General features: G+C 44.6%; 1 protein-coding gene across 3 annotated transcripts; it reads right to left on the bottom strand.

Annotated features, from left to right (window-relative positions):
• Positions 1 to 1,594: 1,594 nt before the first annotated feature.
• Positions 1,595 to 17,591, bottom strand: LOC139555293 (alpha-1,3-mannosyl-glycoprotein 2-beta-N-acetylglucosaminyltransferase-like). Of its 3 annotated transcripts, XM_071368986.1 has the most exons (4): positions 17,243 to 17,544; positions 16,539 to 16,611; positions 8,090 to 9,388; positions 1,595 to 3,500 (listed from the first exon to the last, which is right to left on the bottom strand). In XM_071368986.1, the coding sequence occupies exons 3-4, from the start codon at positions 8,954 to 8,956 to the stop codon at positions 2,799 to 2,801; spliced, it is 1,569 nt and encodes a 522-aa protein (XP_071225087.1). In that variant the 5' UTR covers positions 8,957 to 9,388; positions 16,539 to 16,611; positions 17,243 to 17,544; the 3' UTR covers positions 1,595 to 2,798. The 3 variants fall into 3 exon arrangements, with proteins under 3 accessions (XP_071225087.1, XP_071225085.1, XP_071225084.1); XM_071368984.1 differs by lacking the exon at positions 16,539 to 16,611 and having other exon boundaries at positions 17,243 to 17,591; XM_071368983.1 differs by lacking the exon at positions 17,243 to 17,544 and having other exon boundaries at positions 16,436 to 16,576.
• Between the last annotated feature and the right edge of the window lie 477 nt (positions 17,592 to 18,068).

The raw sequence follows: 18,068 nt of genomic DNA, 5'->3' as shown, positions 1-18,068 counted from the left end.
ATTGTCTGTCTTGAGGTGTATGCCACAGTCAGAAAATATACCAATGGACAAACCAACTACCTGCCAAGGCTTACACTGCCTGAATATAGAAACAGCCTCATCTGCCGGCTGATACACATTAGATCAGACTGTCATGGAGACTGATACACATTAGATCAGACTGATACACATTAGACCAGACTGTCATGGAGACTGATACACATTAGATCAGACTGATACACATTAGACCAGACTGTCATGGAGACTGATACACATTAGATCAGACTGATACACATTAGACCAGACTGTCACGGAGACTGATACACATTAGACCAGACTGTCACGGAGACTGCTACACATTAGATCAGACTGTCACGGAGACTGCTACGCATTAGATCAGACTGTCATGGAGACTGATACGCATTAGATCAGACTGTCACGGAGACTGATACGCATTAGATCAGACTGTCACGCATTAGATCAGACTGTCACGGAGACTGATACGCATTAGATCAGACTGTCACGGAGACTGATACACATTAGATCAGACTGTCACGCATTCGATCAGACTGTCACACAGACTGATACGCATTAGATCAGACTGTCACACAGACTGATACGCATTAGATCAGACTGTCACACAGACTGCTACACATTAGATCAGACTGTCATGGAGACTGATACACATTAGATCAGACTGTCATGGAGACCGATACACATTAGATCAGACTGTCACGGAGACTGCTACACATTAGATCAGACTGTCACGGAGACTGATACACATTAGATCAGACTGTCATGCCGACTGCTACACAAGGTAAAGTACAGTAGCTCTTATAGGCTAAAGCAGAAACTTCACCAGATTGTTGGCGCAGTGCGGGTCCGTTCGTACACTTTGCTTTCAGCGCAGTGTGTTACAGGGATCACCCTCATCTCCCGTTTCTAGATTTAAAATTGGTTTACAATTCATGGCAGGTACTCTGCTCAGTGGTAACGATAGGCCGGCAGATGCTCAAAATTCTACCGGTCTGTCCATTGCCAACCTATAGTATAAGTAACTGACAGAAAGCAAAAATGATTTCATATAAAATGTACTAACTCATCTATTGGGCATATTAGCCTCTGACTCCAGCTTGATTTGAAATGATGGCCCAGAGAGACTACGGACATAATCCTTGTTGGTCGGCCAATAGTCTTAAAATATTGTCCTCCGTGGCCCGTTAGTCTTAATCTGCTTGCTGAGGCACCTCAATTGATCTCTAGGCTCTTCTAATCTGGATTGTAAAGTGATCAGACCATACTGTTTATGAAACATGAAGCAAGAGAGAGCAGGAAGTCAAGAGGATAAGAGTGGACTGGAGTAACCTAGACTGGGTTGCGTTCCAAATGACACCCTATATAGCCCATAGGGTTTTGGTCAAAAGTAGTGCTATATATATATATATAGTTCCATAGGGCTCTGGTCTAAAGTCCTGCACTATATAGGGAATAGGGTGCCATTTGTGACACAGGTTACAGGCACAAATGGGAAAAGAACCAGGAACAATAAAACTTAAGAGCCGTTAGCTCACTAGTCTGGAAAACTGCTGATACTCAAAAGACACACGGACAAATATCAAAATAGTCAGTTTTATTTGTAACGTATTAAAGTTATAAACACGGTCAGGCAGTGTTTTTTTTTTCTTCACCATAAGGACATATGAATCAATCACCCCCAGAACTAAAAGCAGTACATTAATGTATCACCCATCATGTAAATGGGAAAAAAACATATTAAACAATCATAATCATTGGTTTTTCAACAAACCGAACCGTAGAATACCACCGTTTGAATGTCATGGAATTACAACTGACCCTTCGTTTGGAAAGGGCTCAAGTATAGTCAGCATCTGCGTCCCAAATGGCTCTTCCCTTTCTAGGGAATAAGGTACCGTTTGGGATAAACCCAACATCAACAGGATGTCACATACAATGTGTTAAATTGGTGCGCTGCATGGCAATGTATGAACCTCTGCCCATTTGAAGAATGATCTCTTTATAAACCATTTACAAGATAGCTAAATAAAATACATTTCCCGAAATAGCCTTTCCCCCCCCAAAAACACATTTTATGTTTATTTTGTGAATAAACCAAATTAGACAATCATATTTATAATACTCAATTAATACCAGTCTAACTAATAATTTGACCTCATATTCATTCACTTTGAGTGAGTAGAATACTGCAAGTTCTTTTAAAGTAGAATGTAGACATAGGCTGTACCAAATTGCACCCTATTCCCTATGGGCCCTGGTCAACAGTAGTGCACTAAATAGGGAAACGGGTGCAATTTTGAGATGTGACCAGAGAGGGGTTTGGCCTCTCCTTTAAAAGACCTGGTGACACGGGGAACAAGACAAAAAGCTAATCTGAGGCCTCCCAATCAATTGATGTAATCAAATTTGTGGTTGTCCAAAACTTTAGATTCAGTTTAAGACATTGTGTTGAAGCAAACAGTAAACCTTTCCTAGACGAGCTCTAGCAGGAGAACAACCAAGCACTAAATGATTCTTACTTTCTGAGAGACTGTGGTTTCACCCCCTGGGCGGTGCCCTGTGTCACACTGCATTCAGGTTCGCTCATAAAACAAGGAGTGCCTTTACTCCTCCTCTACCCAACCTACCTCTACCACATGTCAAATCCCTTCACCCACCAAGCCTGTCTGTTTGGTTTAGCTTCCGTTCCTTCATGTGACCTTGTTTTTGTTTTCTTTGGTTTGAGAGGGTGTTTTCTCAAGTCGGTCTTCGATACTATTCCCACTGCGTCCTGTCCAAACCTCTCAGCTCCAGCTGACGTCGTACTTTGTCCATCCTTCAGGTGGGGTCAAGAAGACCCGTCGTCCACGGGACAGGAAGCTGACCACGCCCCTGTAACCTGCACGGGGAACCCCCGATTTCAAGTCATCCATAACCCCTAAGTTACGGGCCATGACTTTAAAACTCTCCCGGCTGGAATATTGCACACGGTATGGACCTGTTGCCTTCAAACCTCCCCCTTGTTGTAGCTCTTCTATTTTAACCAGGGGGGCGCTGTAAACCTCCTTCACAAAGTTCACGTCAAAGTTCTCCTTCATCAAGTAAGACAGATCCTGTTTGGTGAAAGGCACAAAGTCAGTGTTGAGTTTAATATAACGCAGATACTGGTCAAAGAACTGACCCAAGCTGACACCCTTGCGTCCGAAGGTCATAGTTCTGGGGATCTCTGGGCGGATGCAGGAGCGTTCTTTACGCTGCTCGGGGTGACGCATCCAGTCGTCCCAGAAGGCCGTGGGCCACTTGGGCTCTAGTTCTGCCCAGACGTCCTTCAGCAGCATCCAGCCCAGCCCCGGGAAGAAGTCTGTCCTGTAGAGGAGGTCAGCCTTCCCAGGGTCCACCAGCCCCTCCCTGCCGTTGTCGTTCCAGGCAGAAACACACCACAGGGTTGGGTCAGAGGTCAAGATGGGGTGCAGAGCGCGGAAGTACTCAAAGAAGTCTGGGGCCACCTGGACGGGACAGAGAAGCTTTGGATCAGTCATCTGTTTTACAGTAGGATAACTTGTCTTAGTATGTTTATCCTTCCAGTTATAAAATGAATTATTCATTATATATCCTGCACCACTATTTGTTATGGAATTATGGAAGCTGTAGTCTGGTCCCAGATCTGTTTGTGATATCATGTCAACTATGCGTCACTCATTGTAATGCCAAACAATAACCAACACTACCAAACATGTTTGTTTCTGCTCATCAACAATCAACTGGCTGTGAAAACTGCATCTGCAGTACAAATCCATGCAATACAAGCCTAATAACAACAACAAAAGGACAAGAACTTGAGCAGGCTTGATAAACACCCAATAGGGGCCTCAATGAGAAGTTCAAAATGTTGGGCTATCTGGTTAATACAATGTCAATAGTATGTCAACATGAAATGACTAACCAAAGCAAACATGATGAATGTGTGTTCAGGTTGGTAGTCACAATATGTAGAAAAGCAACTGCGGGAACGGTTACATAAGTGGACACAGTTCCCAGTACATTTCCCCCCTCAGTTTCTCAATGTTTGATTTAGGGGAGCAAAGTCTAGCCTGGAAGCTTTTAACTGGTGACTCGTGTCCCAAGGGCGCTGAAGACGTAGATGTCGATTAAGGCAGCCCCCCCCGCACCTCTCTGAGTCAGAGGGGTTGGGTTAAGAGAAGAAGACATTTCAGTTGTACAACTGACTAGGTATCCCCCTTTCCCTTTCATGGTAACAACTCTGTTGTTTTGGTAATTTCCTGTAACTCATGACGAATTCTGCCTATGCAGTTTGTTTCCAGACCATTTGTTCAGCCAGTTGGCAGTTTCATTTGACTAGCGTCTCAAATAGAACCTTATCCCCTATATAGTGCACTACTTTTGACTAGAGCCCTATGGGTCCTGTTTAAAAGATAGTGCTGCAGTATATAGGATGCCATTTGGGACACAGCCTTGGTCTGAATTGATGGGGGATGAGCGAGGCAGGATGGAGGGGGTCTGTCTTCACACCCCACTCTGCCGGGTGTCAAAGTAGTTAATCCACTAAATCTGTTCAAATCTGCTAAACTGGGAACGCAAACGCGGATTACAGATGTCCACTCGCTCTGTCCCTACTGTGCACCATTCTCTGTCCTCCTTGGTTCATCTACTGGCTTGAGGTCAGTTTAGTGATCTAAATATGGTAGAGGATGGCGCTTCTAAACGGCCAGGATTGTGGGTTCGATTCCCACTAAGGCCAGCCATACAAAAAAAGTATTCCTGCTTGACTAAGTAGTTTTGGATAAAAGCGCCTGCTAAATGACTCATAATGATGGGCTTTACTGGGCCAAAACAGAACAAAGCCTACTGTGGCTAACCACTGGTCACACTAGACCAATACTTACCCTAGACCAGTAATTACCCTAGACCAGTAATTACCCTAGACCAGTAATTCCCAAACTTTTTACTGTCCCGTACCCCTTCAAACATTCAACCTCCAGCTGCGTACCCCCTCTAGCACCAGGGTCAGCGCACTTTCAAATGTTGTTTTTGCCATCATCGTAAGCCTGCCAAACACCATGATACATTTTTTAAACATAAGAATGAGTGAGTGTCACAACCCGGCTCGTGGGACATGACAAAGAGCTAAGAGGTACAGGACTATTAAAGAGCTCTTACATTGGTTTACAAAAGTATTCACCCTCTTGGCATTTTTCCTATTTTGTTGCCTTACAACCTGGAATTAAAATTGATTTTGGGGGGGTTTGTATCATTTGATTTACACAACATGCCTACCACTTTGAAGATACTAAATATTTTTGTTGTGAAACAGACAAGAAATAAGACAAAAAAACTGAAAACTTGAGCGTGGAAAACTATTCACCCCCCCAAAATCAATACTTTGTAGAGCCACCTTTTGCAGCAATTACAGCTGCAAGTCTCTTGGGGTACGTCTCTATAAGGTTGGCACATCTAGCCACTGGGATTTTGGCCCATTCTTCAAGGCAAAACTGCTCCAGCTCCTTCAAGTTGGATGGGTTCCGCTGGTGTACAACAATCTTTAAGTCATACCACAGATTCTCAATTGCACACACACTGAGATCATGTGACACTTAAATAAAGTCCACCTGTGTGCAATCTAACTAATGATGTGACTTCTGAAGGTAATTGGTTGCACCAGATCTTATTTAGGGGCTTCATAGCAAAGATATGCACGCATCACTTTTCTGTTTAGAATCTTTTGAAACAAGTAATTTTTTTCCATTTCATTTCACCAATTTGGACTATTTTGTGTCTGTACATTACATGAAATCCAAATAATAATAATTTAAATTACAGGTTGTAATGCAACAAAATAGGAAAAACACCAAGGGGGTGAATACTTTTGCAAGGCACTGTATCATTGCATAGTGCAGAAAATACACAAGAGAGTTCAGGGGTTTAACAAAGTTAACCATTTTCACTGTAGTGTCCAAAACGTCTTTCAAGCTGTCAGGTTTTCCCTTGGCAGCAAGAGCCTCTCAGTGGATGCTGCAGTGTACCCAAGTGGCGTCGGGAGCAACTGCTTGCACGCGTGTTACCCCTCCACTATGTCTCCCTGTCATGGCTTTTGCGCCATCAGTACAGATACCAACACATCTTGACCACCAAAGTCCATTTGATGTCACAAAGCTGTCCAGTAATTAAAAAAATATCCTGTCCTGGTTTCCAGAAGAGGATGTCTTCCTTAATTGACCCCCCCATAAACATAATGGACATATACCAGGAGCTGTGCCAGGCCCGCCACGTATGTTGACTCATCCAGCTGTAACTCATAAAATTCACTGGCTTGTTTTGAAACAATTACTCCTTCGCACACATCTCCTGCCATGTTGTGAAACAGTGTTGTTTGATGAAGTCATTGTATTGTTTTTTGGGCCTTTTCCCCCAGCATTGTCCCAGCCATATCCGTGACAGCAGGAAGAATTAAGTCCTCCACAATAGTATGGGGCTTGCCTGTCCTAGCCAGTCCTCCACAATAGTATGGGGCTTGCCTGTCCTAGCCAGTCCTCCACAATAGTATGGGGCTTGCCTGTCCTAGCCAGTCCTCCACAATAGTATGGGGCTTGCCTGTCCTAGCCAGTCCTCCACAATAGTATGGGGCTTGCCTGTCCTAGCCAGTCCTCCACAATAGTATGGGGCTTGCCTGTCCTAGCCAGTCCTCCACAATAGTATGGGGCTTGCCTGTCCTAGCCAGTCCTCCACAATAGTATGGGGCTTGCCTGTCCTAGCCAGTCCTCCACAATAGTATGGGGCTTGCCTGTCCTAGCCACTCGGTAGCTCACCATATAAGACACTTCTAGCCCCTTCTTATTAATGGTATCTGTTGCTTTTATACATGTCTTCCTACTCGAAAGTTGTCTTTATTTTCGCTCAAAAAACTCCCGTGGCTTATTTTTCAAATTGTCACGTTTCGTTCCTAAAAATGTCTGGACAAGACTGAAGGTTTCCCGCGAGAGAATAACAGTTAATGTGATTGGATGTTAATTATTTGACTAGGCTACCTGTATTTGACATTGTGTTGTTATTTCGCTCAACTTTAGATGGTTGAATTTAAATTTTTGGCAGTGAAACGAAGCTACTCAGGCGAGAAAAAAAACCTCATCAAAAATGTATAGCCCCGTGGGAAAATATAAATGTACTATTTGAAAATGTGAAGATTTATTTTTTAAATATTATTTTAATCACATTTTTATTTGGCATACCCCCCAACAGCATTGCCCTAGTTTGGGAATACATGCCCTAGACCAATAAACTACTGTTGTGAGACCATAAAACGAAATGTTACGAAATGTTTAATGCAAAAGCTGTTTTAGGTTATCCCAATGAAAGTGCTGTGCAAATGAGGGACATTTTAGGATCAACTTTTATCATCATTATCCCAAATGTCAATGTGAGCCAGATGGAATTAAATACATTCCCATATAACCCTATGGAACGTGCTGAGCAGGCAGACAGAAGGCATATTCTGTCCCTGTTGCAGAGGGGGAAGGGGGGGGGGGTTTAAAGCTCAGTGCTGCAAACAGAGCACTTCATGTTTTGTTGTAGGCCACAGGGTCGTCGTTCCCTTAAAGAAATGGCGGTTCTGGGATAACGCCAGGGCTGGATGTTGGCGTGTAACTTGAAAAACAGCAGTGGATTCATCACTTGTAGGCCTCGTTGATGAATCTAGTGCTGCTTTATACGAATACTAAACTGACCAACAGGCTTTGTGGTTAGAGTGTCCGCACCTGAGGGTTGGGAGTTCGATTCCCAGCCGAGTCATACCAAAGGCTGTAAAAATGGGACTCAATGCCCTGCGATACACTAGTGTTCTGTCCAGGGGGTGTACTGTACATCAAGGTGCTTCACGCTACAGAAAACAGGAGAAAGACTCCTATGAGCCACAAGCAAGGCTACTAGATACTTATATTGAGCTGCATGCAAGTCACCAGAAACTCATACATTTCTAAATCAATGAGTCCAAGACATTCAGACTGAGCTGCACTTTAAATCCATTCCTCAATTACAGTGCATGCAGACAGTGGTGTATAGATTTCAGTTACTGTTCACTTACCTCCAAGTCATCTTCCACGATCACTACGGTGGAGTGAGAGAGTGTGTTGAACACCTGGTTGAGGGCCCACCGGTAGTGTCTGGCAATCTTATAGTAGCCCTGGAACTTCCTGTGCTCCGGCCGTACCCGGATGTCCGAGTGATCTGGTTGGCTAATGTGGGTCACCTGACTGCCATATGAGCCAATCACGCGAGCTGTCTCAGCATGGCCGCAGTCCTGGCTAACTATGATTGGATAGAGTTCTGCAGAGGGGCGGTATTGGATCAATTTGTCAAGACTCCTTTTCACGGTCACCCTGTCACAGGCAATAACCAATATGGGAATGACAACTTGTGGGCTGGTGACAGTTACTTCCAATTTGGTGTAGTTCAGTTCTTTTATGTCATTGTCCGGTTGTGTGTCTACTTTAAGGTCTGGGACTGCTGCAACAATAAATCCCTGTTTATTTTTTTCTTGACTTTGGTCCTTGTTCTCTGAATCGTCCCTTGGCGGTACTGGAGGCAACTGTGGCGTCGGTTTGTGTTCCTCTTTATTTTCTACCTTCCCTCCATCCATCTGTCTTCTTCTCATCGCTCTCCTCTTTTCCCATAGTGACCTGTGACTCTGAATCTGCTTCAGAAGTTCCTTCTGGGTCTCGAGTTCCGATTCTACCTCCTCGGCCAATCGGATCACCTCACCAGCCAGATTAGTCCCACCCCCTTTTCTTTTGGCCACTCCCCACTCTTCCCTTCCCCCTGGCTCAGCCCCTCCCCCTTCCCCAAATCGACCAATGGGAGGCCGTCCCCAAAGGAAAAGGAGAAGCAAGCCATTGCAGGCGACGAATAGGAAAGCTCCACACAAGATAAAGGAACCTCTCTTGCGAACCATGGCCCAATGACATCAGAGGATAGACTGCAGTGAGGAAAAGAAAACAGCGGAGGGGGGACAGAGTTGAAATGACAACAGCCAATAGGGTCCAAATCAATCACAAAGATGAGAAAGAGAAGACGTCCAATAAGGGTGGAGAGAACAGTGGTCTGATCACGTGATCCTTACTGCTCATCCAATCATTGAGTCTGATCGATAACATGACAGGAGAATGATCCAGAACCTCTATTGTAGAGACGTGAGTATTAACCCAGTGTGTTGTTGTATCGGTTTGACTCTCCTCCATGAAACAGTGGGACAGGAGAGTGAGTTGAGGCAAGAGGAAATTGAGAAAAACAGGGGGAGAAGAAAAGGGGTGTTTGGGTAAGATACCCAGGGTCACGTTGGGGTGGAGGGGCTGACAGTCCTTGACGTTATCCCTCAGCCATCATCCTGAAACAGAGAAAATAAGAAAGTATGTTAGCATCAATTTTGTACATTTCAAATTTTCTATCAGTGAAACAGTCTGACATAAACAAGCACTATAGGATCCGAAACATCAGTGCCTTCTTGACTAAAACGAGTGGATTTCTGGACAGATCAGGATATTACTGGAGTTATATCATCTAGAAATTCGCTGACCGTCATTGAGCAGAATCAGAACACGACCCAAACTGTTCAGTAGGAGATGGTCCAACCACGAATCTTGTGGCTGTTGCCTCTTCATCGCTCACCAGTGTCACCATAAAACTATTGGTGTGTTTTGAGCCTATGAATCAAACTGTAAAACTCTGTTCAGGGTCCGTGCTAATGAATCACGCTGTGAGGTTCAGTACGGGAACAGCCCTTCTTAAGATCACTGCACAGCGGAATGTATTAACTATATTATGTACCCGTCGGTCCGAGTGTCACAGGGGAACAGGACCCCGTCGGGCCCGAGTGTCACAGGGGAACAGGACCCCGTCGGTCCCGAGTGTCACAGGGGAACAGGACCCCGTCGGTCCCGAGTGTCACAGGGGAACAGGACCCCGTCGGGCCCGAGTGTCACAGGGGAACAGGACCCCGTCGGGCCCGAGTGTCACAGGGGAACAGGACCCCGTCGGCCCGAGTATCACAGGGGAACAGGACCCCGTCGGCCCGAGTATCACAGGGGAACAGGACCCCGTCGGGCCGAGTGTCACAGGGGAACAGGACCCCGTCGGGCCCGAGTATCACAGGGGAACAGGACCCCGTCGGGCCCAAGTGTCACAGGGGAACAGGACCCCGTCGGCCCGAGTGTCACAGGGGAACAGGACCCCGTCGGCCCGAGTATCACAGGGGAACAGGACCCCGTCGGCCCGAGTATCACAGGGGAACAGGACCCCGTCGGCCCGAGTATCACAGGGGAACAGGACCCCGTCGGCCCGAGTATCACAGGACCCCGTCGGGCCCGAGTGTCACAGGGGAACAGGACATCCTGTCAGCACAAATTCAAGCTGAAGTACTTCTGCAGACTGTTGTCGTGGCGTTTGGTGTTGAACCCAACTGTTAGCCTAATGTCCAGAAACCTAGGCTAATACCATCCTTTTCTATTCCATGGAGGTTTTAAAAGCCTGTTAACAGTAACCAGAGGATCCCTATTCAAATCATTTAACATGAGATAACACACACACACATAAAAGTATGTGGACACCCCTCAAATAAGTGAATTCAGCGATTGTCAGAAACGGGTGTGGCTGAAGGTGTATAAAAATCAAGCACACAGCCGTGCAATCTCCATAGACAAACACTGGCAGAAGAATGGCCTTACTGAAGAGCTCAGTGACTTTCAACGTGGCACTGTCATAGGATGCCACCTTTCCAGCAAGTCAGTTAGTCATATTTCTGCCTTGCTAGAGCTGCCCCGGTCAACTGTAAGTGCTGTTATTGTGAAGTGGATACGTCTAGGAGCAACAACGGCTCAGCTGTGAAGTGGTAGGCCACACAAGCTCACTAAACGGGAATGCCGATTGCTGAAGCAACACTACTGAATTCCAAACTGCCTTTGGAAACAAAGCCGTCACAAGAACTGTTTGTCGGGAGCGTCATGAAATGGGTTTCCATGGCCAAGCAGCCACACACAAGCCTAAGATAAGCATGTGCAATGCCAAGCGTCGGCTGGAGTGGTGTAAAGCTCGCCGCCATTGGACTCTGGAGCAGTGGAAACACGTTCTCTGGAGTGATGAATCACCTGGCATTCCGACGTACGAATCTGGGTTTGGCGGATGCCAGGAGAACTCTGCCTGCCCGAATGCAAAGTGCCAACTGTGAAGATTGGTGGAGGAGGACTAATGGTCTGGGGCTGGTTTTCATGGTTCAGGCCTCTTAGTTCCAGTGAAGGACAATCTACATCATACAATGACATTCTAGATGATTCTAAGCTTCCAACTTTGTGGCAACAGTTTGGGGAAGGCCCTAGTGGTTAGAGCGTTGGGTCAGTAACTGAAAGGTTGCTGGATCGAATCCCAGAGCTGACAAGGTAAAAATCTGTCATTCTGCCCCTGAGCAAGGCAGTTAACCCATTGTTCCCCGGGCGCCAAAGACGTGGATGTCGATTAAGGCAGCCCCCCGCACCCCTCTGATTGAGGGGTTGGGCTAAATGAGGAAGACACATTTCAATTGTACAACTGACTAGGCATCCCCCTTTCCCATTTCAGCATGACGACAATGCCCCCGTGCACAAGCGAGGTCCATAGAGAAATGGTTTGTCGAGATTGGTGTGGAAGAACTTGACTGGCCTGCACAGAGCCCTGACCTCAACCCCATTGGACACCTTTGGGTTGAATTGGAACGCCGACTGCGGGCCTAATCGGCCAAAATCAGTGCCCGACCTCACTAATGCTCGTGGCTGAACAGAAGCAAGTCCCCGCAGCAATGTTCCAACATCTAGTGGAAAGCCTTCCCAGAAGAATTGAGTTCTACAACGCGTGAACCAACTCCATATGCCCATGAGTTTAGAATGAGACGTTCCACAAGCAGGTGTCCACATACTTTTAGTCATATAGTGTATACCAGCCAGCATCCGTAGCAACAGTAGTCCTGACTGAGGAGCTGACTGAAGTAAGCATTTCTCGGTAAGGTCTACTACACCGGTTGTATTCGGCGCATGTGACAAATAATATTTGATTGGATCACACGCAAAGCTAATACACAGCCCTTAATAAATATCACTTTGGTCCCTCTCATGTTGTCTTTGTTGCTGGAAACAAACAACACAAAAGAGATGGCAGTTTCAGCCTTCTGGGAAACACAAAACACACTGAGTCCCAGATGGAGCATTTCCCAGATGGCACTGCTTTGACCAGAGTCCTATGGTCTCCGGTCAAAAGTAGTACATTAGGGAATATGATGCCATCTGGGAATCGGACACTGTAGGACCTCTCGTTATGGTTCACCACCAGCAGGTATCTCCAGATGAGGAGCATAAAACTAGATTGTTTACGTCGTTAAGATTCATGACACACCTCTATTTATAACTCCACCCTGCTGCTGCCATCAAACCCTACGTGCACCCAAATGTCCTATGTTGAATATATGAGCCTTGGTTTAAAGTAGTGCACTACTACCCTATAGGCCCTGGTCTAAAGTACTGCACTACTACCCTATAAGCCCTGGTCTAAAGTAGTGCATTACTACCCTATAGGCCTTGGTGTAAAGTAATGCACAGAATAGGGAGCAATTTGGGATGCACCCCCAATTTCCCCAAACAATGGAAGCCGTTTCCTGCCTAAGAATCCCCCTAACAATATATTAAACCTGCATATGGAGTCAGTCTGCCGGGACAGAGTTCGGGACCAGAGGGACAGAATGTGCACTATTTCAACAGATGAATTTGGGGTGCATCTCTTTTAGGCTGGGTTTCTGTACAGTACCTTGTTGCATGTGCTGATGTAAAAAGGGCTTTATAAATACATTTGATTGATTTCAATAGTCTTAGGTAGCATGGTAAATCCCAATACGCAGCATGGTAAATCCCAATACGCAGCATGGTAAATCCCAATACGCAGCATGGTAAATCCCAATACGCAGCATGGTAAATCCCAATACGCAGCATGGTAAATCCCAATACGCAGCATGGTAAATCCCAATACGCAGCATGGTAAATCCCAATACGCAGCATGGTAAATCCCAATACGCAGCATGGTAAATCCCAATACGCAGCATGGTAAATCCCAATACCCAGCATGGTAAATCCCAATACCCAGCATGGTAAATCCCAATACGCAGCATGGTAAATCCCAATACGCAGCATGGTAAATCCCAATACGCAGCATGGTAAATCCCAATACGCAGCATGGTAAATCCCAATACCCAGCATGGTAAATCCCAATACGCAGCATGGTAAATCCCAATACGCAGCATGGTAAATCCCAATACCCAGCATGGTAAATCCCAATACCCAGCATGGTAAATCCCAATACCCAGCATGGTAAATCCCAATACGTAGCATGGTAAATCCCAATACGTAGCATGGTAAATCCCAATACGTAGCATGGTAAATCCCAATACGCAGCATGGTAAATCCCAATACGCAGCATGGTAAATCCCAATACGCAGCATGATAAATCCCAATACGCAGCATGGTAAATCCCAATACGTAGCATGGTAAATCCCAATACGTAGCATGGTAAATCCCAATACGTAGCATGGTAAATCCCAATACGTAGCATGGTAAATCCCAATACGCAGCATGGTAAATCCCAATACGTAGCATGGTAAATCCCAATACGCAGCATGGTAAATCCCAATACGCAGCATGGTAAATCCCAATACGCAGCATGGTAAATCCCAATACGCAGCATGGTAAATCCCAATACGCAGCATGGTAAATCCCAATACGCAGCATGGTAAATCCCAATACCCAGCATGGTAATTCCCAATACCCAGCATGGTAATTCCCAATACCCAGCATGGTAAATCCCAATACCCAGCATGGTAAATCCCAATACCCAGCTCCTGGATGACTGGGTCTATATCACACTGATTATTGGCATAGATTTAAAAAGCTTTAAAGTTTTATTCAGATAGATTTTTTTAAGTATTTCTGTTTTAACAGGGTTTGTTGTCAATAACATGAGGTCATAAACCAACGTACCAGTTGGTATGACAGGCAGAGACCACGTGTCGCACCCCTGGTACATATTAGCTGTTAAAGCTTTTTTTGTTTAATGTCCTGAGATTATTGGGGCTCCCGAGTGGCGCAGTGGTCAAAGGCACTGCATCTCAGTGCTAGAGGCGTCACCTGGTTCGATTCCAGGCTGTATCACAACCGGCCGTCATAGGGAGTCTCAAGGGGCGGCGTACAATTGGCCAAGCATCATCCGGGTTAGGGTTTGGCCGTCATTGCAAATAAGAATTTGTTCTTAACTGACTTGCCTAGTTAAATAAATTGAAGTAAAGAAATAGGCTATACGATTCATTATTCAGTCAAATATTATGACAATCAACCTAATAAATGGGTTTGTGAGAAGAGAACACTGCACAAAATCAATATGCTGAAGATTTAAAGAGACTCAAACATACAAATGGTGCCATGTTTTTGGTTTTAGAACATTGTAAATACTTGCAGAGTGAGCATTTCAATGGCAACAAGCTGTCCAAATAATATCCAAATAACCAGGTCAGGGATCATATTTGGACAGCTTTCAATGACTGAAAAGTCAAATCCAATCAAATAAGGCCTAGATATCACAGACAACATTTTACTATTTAGTACATCCAAGAGAATCCTTTCAACAGGTCTAGGTCCTGACCACATCATCAGACTAGCCTAGGCTACATCCTGACATGCCCTGATATTTTACAACAAGCTCTAGGCCTACAACAGGAGTGCAGAGAGACATGGGGGAACGGGTACTGAGAACACTGTATCTAGCAGACAGAGAGACATGGGGGAACAGGTGCGTCCTTTTTATTCACATCGAACTTGGTGCTAAACCACGCCCACGGGTAACCTAACAACATTCAAAGCCGTGCTGATTGGTCAGAGTGAGAAGTCAAGGAGGAAGAACGCCAGAGAGGGGAACACCACCAAAACAAAAAAACATTGACATCCATACTTCGCATTTTACAGAATTTGGTTATGAAGATGCATTAAACTATGTATATTTTTAGTGACTGATTAAATAAAGGTTAAATAAAATACTAAATTAATTTCAGCCATCCTAACCAGATGGATAGCATCGCCATCATGAAACGTGTCAGTTGAAGCTGTCTAGTAATGTGCGTCGTCTAGCGTTAACCACACTAAGCTATCTAAAGTGTTTTGAGATACTTACCTATATGACATTTGTGGTAGTTGGCAACTAAATGAGATGCTGTATAACTAGCTTTAGCTGAATGGGCAAATATATAGCTAACATTACATTGATTGTCAGTAATAATGACTCAATGGAGCTATCTACAGAGTTACTTGCCTTTTTAGTTTAACTCAATTCAAACGAGGCCACGAAACATGGCACGACGGGCGATAGAAAACTCCCCGTTCGCGGGGATTTCTCTCGAGCGTTGTTCCTCGCTCACGCGCATTTACTTCTTCCCAGCGAACGTCCCGAACTCTGACCAATCAGCGCGGCTTTGAATGTTGCTAGGTTACCCGTGGGCGTGGTTTTACACCAAGTTTGACGTGGATAGAAATGACGCGCAACAGTTACTGACAACATTATATCTAGCAGACGGATAGACATTGGGAGAAGGGTATCGACTTGGATAAGGGGATCGATTGAGTCCAGGGTGGGAGGGAGAGTACACTGTATATCCTAACAGGAGACTTTCAAGGTGTCTAAACCAATTACAGGTGATAACAATAATCTTGTAAGCATTGCAATCGGACTAAGTACAAACTAACTTTGAGTGGATGTCCTGGTCTGGTTGAGTAATGTGCAACTGAATTCTACACCAACTTTAAATCTGTACTCCATATGTTCACGGTTGAAAAGCTAGGCTAAAAGGACTATATTTATTTTTGACTTTCAGGAAATGTATATCAGAGAGCTAATTGGTGAGCCTCTCATTTCCTGGGTGCTCAAAACGGCAACAAATTCAACAGAGTTAGAAGCTAATCTACCCATTTCACCATGGGACACCAAGAGCTACAGTAAATCTATTCCAGTTGATCCTCACTAGAACACACACACACAATGTTAACATTACATCAGAAACACATGGCTTTAAACACGTAGCCTAGACATGGTAGGATTGCAACTCTAGACAGTTATAGGGTGAGTGAACGACTGAATTAAGCAGTTTAGGGAAAACGCAAAGAAAGAGAAAAAAGGAGGTACTTCACTAGATGTTTTGGGGTTCGAGGACAGATGAGTAGACAGCATAGACTTGTGGGTAGGACAAATAATTAAGAGGGAGAAGGCAATAACTTGACAATCTATGGTAGCATTGTAAGAGACAAGTTACACAAAAGCCAAAGGAGAAAGTCAGGTTTGAAAGGAAGTGCCAAAGGGTGTAAAAAGTATTGTTCTACGGTACCTGAAGCAGAGCTGTCTAGTTCTCCAAGTATCTCTTTCAACACATCAGAAAGTTTAAAGGACGACGAAGGGGGTGGGAGGAATGGGAGGGAATTGTTGCTCACCGTCAAGAACAGAGCCATTTGAAACGCCAACCTCCTTTTCCTCCCTCCCTCTGTCACTGAGACGTGTAAGTACCTGGTAGGTTAAAACTCTAAAATTAGAAGGTCGAAGTTCAACTAAAGACTAGCCTTGCTGGAATCAGGTTTGTTATTAAAGTAAATATGTGTCTTAGAAGAGTTGTCTACTAAATAAAACTGGTCATCAGTATTTAAGAAAAGCAAGTTGAAGTCAGTCAAGACAACTGAACTGTATCCGTGTCACTTCGCTACATTGTAGTTCGACTATCGTTTGCCTGTAAGAGGCATTTTAGCCAACTACACAGCAACAACTTGGCAAACGTAATTTCAAAATTAACAATGTAATATTAAAAAATGGCTACAATAGTTTGAATAACAGACGTTGACCAACTTCCACAACTATTTTGCAGTTTTGTTGCATGACCAAAACTGAATGTCTGCACACCATTGCAACCACAATTTGAGTTAAATGTTTGGAAATTGCAATACTTGTGAACAGCTCCATATTAATGACGTTAGTTAGCTTACATCCTAGCTAGCCAACCAAGCAATTGAGCTTTTCATAAATCAAATGTTAGCTAGCTAGTTCCATAACGACCTAGCTCACGGCTAGGTAAGTCAAGTCAAATTGATCAAGCTAGCTTCAGACAGCTAACGTTAGCTAAGCAATAGTACAATTTCCACCTCACCTTTTGTAATTTGCCCCGGTAGGACGTGTAGCTTGCTATCTGGAAAGCCAGCTTGGATGTCGAATGGTTTCAGTTGATCGGCTTCACTCTCACTTTAAACCCTCTTCGTTTTGCCCACCGGTGTCAGTGCCTCACAGCATGTCCAGTCCCCATTTCCTCCCCTCTTTCTTGGATCCGACATTTAGCTAGATGTGTTCAATTGATTTATTTATCAACATAGGAATTCACCGAGACTTGCAATATGCATCGTCCATTTCACCACTGTTCTCCTACCAATCTGTCCAAGCCAGTATGTGTGTTTCACTGGCTCTTCACAGTATTTTTCATTTGACACCACCGAATTTTACACGCTCCATACTACTTCCGGATTGACTCATTAAGCAAGGCCAAGCCCCCTAACCTAGTCATGGCTAGAAGGGATCCAGCTTTTGTCAAATTAACGGCAAAAGTGTATTGTTTTGAATTTTACCTAAGCCTAACCCTTTTCCTTAAGTTAATTCTCTTTACTTGCTGCGTAAATTCTACCCTGCTGCGAAAAGTCAAATTTGACGTTAATCTGACAAAAGCGGTATCCTTTCTAACCTCCGCTTTCATCCTCATCCCCTTTACAATTTTCCCTAGCAACAAAGTGCCCTGACAACCGTCATAAGGGCGGTGGCGCTCCGGCGAAATTGGCAATTTGTCTGCTATCTGGGGTGTATTCATTACGTCTTGCAACGAAAACCGTTTGTCGTTTAAGAACCAAACAGCAAGAAAGTAAAACGGGGAGAGACCTACCTTTTTTTCGTTGGAAAATGTTTTCAATTTGAAGTAAACGGTTTCTGTT

The sequence above is a fragment of the Salvelinus alpinus genome, chromosome 26, assembly GCF_045679555.1.
Source record: "Salvelinus alpinus chromosome 26, SLU_Salpinus.1, whole genome shotgun sequence".
NCBI lineage: Eukaryota > Metazoa > Chordata > Actinopteri > Salmoniformes > Salmonidae > Salvelinus > Salvelinus alpinus.
This window is presented reverse-complemented; position numbering and strand designations above follow the sequence as displayed.

Bases quoted from the DNA above. Each gene is read 5' to 3' on its own strand.
- LOC139555293 (XM_071368984.1), bottom strand. From the start codon at position 8,956: ATGGTTCGCAAGAGAGGTTCCTTTATCTTGTGTGGAGCTTTCCTATTC. The intron at 3,501-8,089 runs GTAAGTGAACAG...TGTCCCGTCCAG, and splicing joins TCGTGGAAGATGACTTGGAG to GTGGCCCCAGACTTCTTTGA.